At 53.2% G+C, this 8,361-nt stretch overlaps 1 protein-coding gene across 1 annotated transcript; it reads right to left on the reverse strand.

The window, feature by feature from the left end:
* Positions 1 to 2,883: 2,883 nt before the first annotated feature.
* On the reverse strand, positions 2,884 to 8,024 carry LOC126990541 (uncharacterized). The gene has a single exon (XM_050849139.1). It carries the CDS (start codon positions 7,796 to 7,798, stop codon positions 6,143 to 6,145), a length of 1,656 nt encoding a protein of 551 aa, XP_050705096.1. The 5' UTR covers positions 7,799 to 8,024; the 3' UTR covers positions 2,884 to 6,142.
* Between the last annotated feature and the right edge of the window lie 337 nt (positions 8,025 to 8,361).

Raw genomic sequence — 8,361 nt, forward strand, 5'->3', positions numbered from 1 at the left:
GTGTGTTAAGTGTGAAGGGCTTAGCTACAGGGGCAGGACAGGGGGGGCTAAGTGTTAAGTGTGCAGGGCTTAACTAGGGTTGAGGGCAAGGAGGCGGAGGCGTTAGTGAACGGTAATAGTAAAGTAAAATGCGTCGAGGTGGGGCCCTCCATTGAAGGCTGCATAACCCTCTGGCATGGTCCTTCTTGCCCTTTGACACGGCGCAGTGGTTTGAGGAACGGAGAAGGCACACGGTGGAGGGGAAGGCGTGGCTGGGGGTGGAGGGGAAGGCGTGGCTGGGGGTGGAGGGGAAGGCGTGGCTGGGGGTGGAGGGGAAGGCGTGGCTGGGAGTGGAGGGGAAGGCGTGGCTGGGGGTGGAGGGGAAGGCGTGGCTGGGGGTGGAGGGGAAGGCGTGGCTGGGGGTGGAGGGGAAGGCGTGGCTGGGGGTGGAGGGGAAGGCGTGGCTGGGGGTGAGCAGCAGCACAGGACTGGACACCTGCCCGCGGCGCCGCCTTGGTGCTGTTCACACTTACCCAGGCAGCCTCTCCCTGCATGCTGCCCTGCCCGCGGCGCCGCCTTGGTGCTGTTCACACTTACCCAGGCAGCCTCTCCCTGCATGCTGCCCTGCCCGCGGCGCCGCCTTGGTGCTGTTCACACTTACCCAGGCAGCCTCTCCCTGCATGCTGCCCTGCCCGCGGCGCTGCCTTGCGGTGTTCACACTTACCCAGGCAGCCTCTCCCTGCATGCTGCCCTGCCCGCGGCGCTGCCTTGGTGCTGTTCACACTTTTTTTTTTTTTTTTTTTTTTTTTTTTACATTGCAGCCTATTGCGCCGGTAGGCTTCTTCCCGGTGGATCCTGATGGTCGGTCCAAGGCTTCTTTCCGGTAGGTCCTGATGGTCGGCCCAGCCCGTTCTGGCGCAGGCGAGTGTTTATAGTGGCGCCATCTTGCATTGGCTCATGCTGCCCTCCCAGAGCTCATCTTTGATCCTAGAATCTAGAGTCCGGGTTGATAGGTGGTCTTCTGGACAGCATGTGGGTAGTTTTAAGCCACTCGGCGGCGGCTGAAAAATCCCAGCTTGGTGGCACCGGGCGGGGATTGAACTCGCGTCCTCCTGAACACGAGGCCGTTACTTTGACGACTCAGCCACCGCCTCCCTGCATGCCGCCCTGCCCGCGGCGCTGCCTTGGCGCTGTTCACACTTACCCAGGCAGCCTCTCCCTGCATGCCGCCCTGCCCGCGGCGCTGCCTTGGCGCTGTTCACACTTACCCAGGCAGCCTCTCCCTGCATGCTGCCCTGCCCGCGGCGCTGCCTTGGCGCTGTTCACACTTACCCAGGCAGCCTCTCCCTGCATGCTGCCCTGCCCGCGGCGCTGCCTTGCGGTGTTCACACTTACCCAGGCAGCCTCTCCCTGCATGCCGCCCTGCCCGCGGCGCTGCCTTGCGGTGTTCACACTTACCCAGGCAGCCTCTCCTTGCATGCCGCCCTGCCCGCGGCGCTGCCTTGCGGTGTTCATTCCTACTTGCAGATTAATCACTTATGTAACGAGGTTCTCCATGTTATAACGCGATCAAAATGGCTTCACTGCGTCCAAACATATACAAGTTACGTTCAAGGGACATGTCTTTAATAGTATCTTACATTGCTGCGCCGATCCGTGTCAAAGTGTCCAGCGTTACTATACATCCGTCGCTCGCGTCCTGGACTCAACAATTTATTTGACATGAATGTGGAGGTGTTCTGGTTAATGTCTGGACAGGGTGAGGCCCTCTGCCGAGCCACGCTTGTAAAGAACTGCAATGCATTAGCTCACCTCTGTAAGTACCTGCACGACACTGCCTCGATGACTGAGCGGGCCTGTAAGTACCTGCACGACACTGCCTCGATGACTGAGCGGGCCTGTAAGTACCTGCACGACACTGCCTTGATGACTGAGCGGGCCTGTAAGTACCTGCACGACACTGCCTCGATGACTGAGCGGGCCTGTAAGTACCTGCACGACACTGCCTTGATGACTGAGCGGGCCTGTAAGTACCTGCACGACACTGTCTTATGCACTAAACTGCTCTGTAAGTATGGACACGACTTTGTCTTATTTCTCAGCTGCTTCGGTGAAACTTTTGCTGCTTCCTTAGTCATTCCGTGGTGGAGTGGTTAGCGTGTATAGCTACAAATTCACGGGCATGGGTTCGAATCCCGGCCCGGGCAGTTGGCGTGCAACTCAACCACATGTCCATCATCTCTTTCCAGCTGGTCGATAAACGGATAGCTGGGGAAACCTGGGGAAGCTAAACTGTGGTAACCCGGGTGTCACAAACTGTCGCTAAATAGGCTTCCTCGAGGCTCGGCGTTCAGCCTCGTCTCCGCCAGTTCTCCCCTTCCCGGATGCTGTCCATACCCAAGGCCTCGTCCGCCCTCGCATGATGTATGCACCTCATATAAGGGGGGGCTCCGCTCACACAACCCTCTTGGACAAAGTACAGTGAAAGGCTCTTCGTCTCATCAACTCCCCTCTTACTGACAGTCTTCTATCTCTTAAATTCTGACTGACGCAGTGTTGCCTCTCTTTCTCTCTCTTACCGATATTTTTCTGCTAGCTGCTCTTCAGAACTTGCCAACTGCATGCCTCCTCCTCGTTGTGCGTCCCCGTTGCATACGCCTTTTTACTCCTTCTCATCCCTATTATGTCCCAATCCCGTGTCCCGGCCTCCCAGTGTGTCTTTTCAAGCAGTATTTTTCTTAGTGAACGAACCGTTGCCAGAGTCACGGCTGCTTCCAAAGTGTGTGTGTATCTCCACCTTTTTGAGGAGGTTTGGGCAGGCAGTGTTTGCTGGACCGGTGCAGTTGTCGAGGTTATGTAATGTTAAGTAACAGACAATGTGGGTTTTAAAAGAAAATAGCCATTACACACTTTATTGACCAAAATGCTACAAGATCAGGGAAACGGAGAATTTACAATAATTAGTATTTTCCTTGGTGATAAAAACCCTTTTGATACCCAAGATCATGAAATACTGCTGAGGAAATTACAACATTGTGGTTTACAGAATCCTGAAAAGTCTGTTCAGGAGTTGTGTAAACGATACGAGTGAGTGCGCCGTAAACACTGGTGTGATGGTAACAACATCTGCTGAAAGCCCTCAAGGGTGCCTCAAGGTTACATTAGGCCTTCTTTTATTTAGCTTATATCTCTATGACACTGTCGATAACAAACAGGAAAATCACTCTGCATATGTTGGTGGCACCAGCATCATCCGCGCTGGGTCTGACATTCCTTTGTCAAAAATATAAATAAAAAAATGAATAAATTCAGACGCGGAGCTCAAATTAGTATGCACCCGGCTACTGACAAAGGGCCTGCAATGTACGTAAAGCACACCAACTGACTTTTGCATGTAATCCACAATGTAATGTTCACTTCAGTGCAGAAACATGCAGTCACGGCACACCGAGACCCAGCTCTGTTAACCACCATGGGATATGTGTTGACATGAATCAGAGTGTAGCGTAACCTCTCTAAATCCTCGGCCATGCTACACAGACTTAAGCATTGCCAACATGTGAAACTGTCTCTAAATGTACAAAAGACGCACTAACTGTTATTTGCAGGTAACAAACAATGTAATGGCCGTTCCAATATAGATATATGATGTCAAAGCACACACAGAAATGATAATTACCATGGAATATAATTATATTGACCTAACTCAAAATGCATCAGCCACACTTCAAGTAACACCACCAAAGCCTCAGCGATACTAGACAGAGGAAAACATTTGCTGACATGTGAACAGTGTTAACACTACGCCATGGGGTGCTGTGCCCATGCCCACACTGCTGGCCCGTAGTGTGGGGCATTGATAACATGTGAACAGTGTTAACACTACGCCATGGGGTGCTGTGCCCATGCCCACACTGCTGGCCCGTAGTGTGGGGCATTGATAACATGGGAACAGTGTTAACACTACGCCATGGGGTGCTGTGCCCATACCCACACTGCTGGCCCGTAGTGTGGGGCATTGATAACATGGGAACAGTGTTAACACCACGCCATGGGGTGCTGTGCCCATACCCACACTGCTGGCCCGTAGTGTGGGGCATTGATAACATGGGAACAGTGTTAACACCACGCCATGGGGTGCTGTGCCCATGCCCACACTGCTGGCCCGTAGTGTGGGGCATTGATAACATGGGAACAGTGTTAACACTACGCCATGGGGTGCGGATTGAACTCTCCGAACACTTATAAGATACTGGCAGCAAGTGTGACATGGAACAGCTCTACAGTCACACCCTGAACCACCATGTGTTCCCGCACCGCAGGGGGAGGCTCCGCAAGGAAATAAAGGAAGGAGCCTGCAGAGCACTTCCCGACGAGGAGGAAAGTGGAAGTGGATCCAAAGACATAATGAGAGCACGGAGGGAAAACCGCCCCGATCCTCCCCTTTTAAAGGCGTCTGTGTCCTGGAAGGTACACACACAGGCGAGGAGAGGCTGTTCCAGAGCGAGGGGAAGGAGCGACCGGAGACGCTGGCTAACCCTTGCATGAGGGATTGGGACAGCAGAAGGGTGAGCCAGAGCAGGAAAGCTTGTGCAGCGAGGCCGCGGGAGTATTGGGCAGAGCGTCAGCAGTCACGTGTTTCATATATCCCGTGTCTGCACCTCAGTAACAGGGCACTGATGAGTTCATTAGCGTGATTATATTTGTAAATATATACAGAAAGAGAGGTGGGGAGAGAGAGAGAGAGAATCAATGCGGTACAGTACAAAAACCTTACAAACACTTAATCCAGACTAACACAACACAACATTATGGTTATACAGGACAGACTGCCGCTCTGTCCAGGGTAACACCAGCACTAAACGGTGCGGCCTTAACACAACACAACATTATGGGTCCACAGGACAGACTGCCGCTCTGTCCAGGGTAACACCAGCACTAAAAGGTGCGGCCTTAACACAACACAACATTATGGGTCCACAGGACAGACTGCCGCTCTGTCCAGGGTAACACCAGCACTAAAAGGTGCGGCCTTAACACAACACTACATTATGGGTCCACAGGACAGACTGCCGCTCTGTCCAGGGTAACACCAGCACTAAAAGAACATAAGAACATAAGAACGCAGGAGTCTACAAGAGGCCGGTAGGCCTGTACTAGGCAGCTCCTTTAACACAACAATATGGGTTCACAGGACAGACTGCCGCTCTGTCCAGGGTAACACCAGCACTAAAGGGTGCGGCCTTAACACAACACAACAGTTTGCGTGAACACAGCAGACGAGGCTTCGTGCCGGCTACGCAACACCATGCAGCAACATGTAAGCAAGACTGCAAAAGTCTACACAGCCTCGTGATCCAGGCTACGCCAACACCTATACGTTGGCGCCTGATCCAAGGCGTCCAAAGCATGTGCGTTTAAGTACGTACAGGGAGGAGGGCGTGGCCAGGGCTGGGAGGGCACGGCTGGCTGGTAATCGTTACTATTGGCCACGTTTCACCAATGGCACCGGTAGTCCACGTTGGGGCCTGATGGTCTGCCCCAGCGTGCTATGGCGCAGGCAAGTGTTTACAATGGCGCCATCTTGTTGGCTCATGCCGCCCCCGAGAGCTCAACTTTGATCCCCTTTTTAGAGAGTCTAGAGTCCGGGTTTATGAGTGGTTTTCAGGACAGCGTATGGGGGTAGTCTAGGGCCACTCGGCGGTGACTGAATAATCCCAGGATGTGGCAGCGGGCGGGACGCGAACCCACGTCTTCCTTGACGCCGCGCCTGCACGCTAACCACTCAGCCATCGGCTCGGCCTTGGGGCTCAACTTGACAAACTCGCTATCCAGATGCCCATCGGAACAGCGTTCTTGCAGCGGCTTGGGCAAACAAGGCAGGCGCGGGCCAACCAAAGCGTCGTATTTCATCAGTCATGTATATCTCGACGGACGATAACTGTCCCACCACTCTCTCTCTCTCTCTCTCTCTCTCTCTCTCTCTCTCTCTCTCTCTCTCTCTCTCTCTCTCTCTCTCTCTCTCTCTCTCTCTCTCACACACACACACACACACACACACACACAATCAGTGTTACCATGATATACGTCAAGCAATGTATTATAATGTCTGTGGCATGTGAATTGCCTTTCTAACACCTATTCCAGAGGGTGATAACAATGCCTATTCAACCAAACGAACCCTTGCATTCTGCAAAATCCTTGCAAACCAAATCCAAAGCATTCTAGTTTCTTCATTCATATCAGCGTCTTCATGCTTTCCTGGCTTCTTTTCCAAGTGTTCCTCCAGGCAGCGCACGATGAGATGAGCGCCTTCTCCAACTTTCACGCCTTCGAAGTCTCCTCCAAAGTGTGCAGGGATCTTGCCTGGCGACAGATTGCCACGCTCTTCCGTGGGAACAGCACACAACTGCCTAAAAATGGCTATCAGTGCCTTCGCGCAAAACTGAACCTCCTCCTCCCTGGTGACGTGTTGTTCTGCTGGCTGATCCCTCAGCCACCCAAGGAAAGCGTTCTTGAAGCAGAAGCCACTTGGGGTACTGATTTTCCACTCCCTGTTAACAAACCAGGTGCAGTGGTGCTTCATGTCCTGTGGCATCCACGGCTCGGCCTTGAGGCAGGAAAGCAGAACCTTCCCCATTACGAACACACGCCGTTGGATGTCGGACAATCCTTTCAGCACCGCTGCCTCTGACAGGGCAAAACTGCATCGCCACGACCCGTCAGCAGTATTGCTGACATGGAATGTTTTGGGTTTGTCTTTCATGAGCTTTGGTTTTGTTATTGCGTCATGCCATGGCAGCTCCAGTACGGGCACGAGGTCTACACCGACCAGGAGGAGGGGATACTCCTTCCCCTGCCAGGCCAGGTCGAGGGCCACGCCCACCTGCGTGCTGCTCAGGCAGGGCGGAACGAAGCTCAGCCTTTTGTCCTGCAGTGTGTGCTTTACGAGACACTTCTGCAGGAGAAGGAACAGCTTGTCCATCACAATGTTTCCTTCAAGACCTGGCGCGTGGGCCAGTACCAATTTATACTTACCTTTTGATGCTTCCTGTTCTTCCGGTGTCTTTTCCACCTCGACTTCGACGTCTTTCCTTGTAATAACAAGGTTGACGTCGAACTCGTCGGGGCAGTATATTTTTGACCCATCTTCTGAGCTGCCCACCAGCCTAAGGTTACTCTTGTATAGGCTTTCTTCCTCTCCAATCTTCTTGACGATGAACTGCAGCTCCTTCATCACTGCCGCCTTCACCTCGAGGGCCTCGCCACCTGAAAAATCAACACGGATATCACTTGCCTTCTCCCACAGCTCCTGGACTCCGATGGCCTCCATGAGCTTGCACGTGACTCGCTCTGGGTCGTGGTGGTCAATAGGCGACAGGGAGTCGCGTTCCTTGCAGCCAAGCTTCTCGTATCTCTGGAGGTAGGCGTCATAGTTGCGGCTTGCCTGGTCGGCGGTGGTGCCCGCACGGCAGGGGAGTTTATGCGCCTCGTGTAGTGCCAGCAGCTGCTCGGTGCTCTTGTGGCCGAACATGGCTGCCAGGTGGCGGGGCGTCTGGTCGTACCTGTCAGGGAATAGAGACAAATGATGGGGGAGCTCACAGGTCACCGCGATACCTCGCGCCATGACGCCACACTTGTTAACTAGGCAAGTTATTATTGACGGCAAATTTACATCAAATAAGGCAGCCCAAGAGAAAATAAAGCAACCTGTCGCCACGACGGGGGCGTAGTTATATCTCCTACACATCCACAATAACTGGAGCGCTGCCATATTTCCTACACATAGTCCGTCATCTTTCCTAAACAAAACATGCATCCAGAACAATTCCTGCGCAAAAACTGAGCACCCAGCGGACCTCCGCACCACTGTAGATCCAGCCTCGTGAAAGAAAGAAAGAAGATAAGCAGGGAAAGGAAAAGAAAAGAGCAGCTCGGGGAGGCTGAGGACGCTGCACACCTCATCCAGAAAGATTTGCCCCTACTGCCTCTCTTCTGTCCCCTCTCTAACCTGAATCCTCAACGTAGGCAAAAAAATAATACATAATACAACTTCAGCACGTGACCCGCCACTTTTCTTCTCCACGCTACGAAGGTTTGTGAACCTTTACAAGATCTCGATGGACAGACACATGAACAGACTGCACCGCCTTATCCAGTGAACCTCCCGATGGTTTCGGCTCCTCTACCGGTGCCTCCATGGCCATCACCAAAACGTCCAGTGACTAAGTAAGAATTGCTGCATCAGCTGAGAAAAACAGACCAGTATCCTGCTACTGCCACTACATGCTCCACGATGACTCGGCACCATAGCAGCCTAATACCCAGCCCCTGCACGTGTTGAAGAGGGATGGGGAAGGACGCAGCGCTGCCTCACGCCCG

The sequence above is a fragment of the Eriocheir sinensis genome, unplaced genomic scaffold (assembly GCF_024679095.1).
Source record: "Eriocheir sinensis breed Jianghai 21 unplaced genomic scaffold, ASM2467909v1 Scaffold1726, whole genome shotgun sequence".
In the NCBI taxonomy this organism is placed as follows: Eukaryota; Metazoa; Arthropoda; class Malacostraca; order Decapoda; family Varunidae; genus Eriocheir; species Eriocheir sinensis.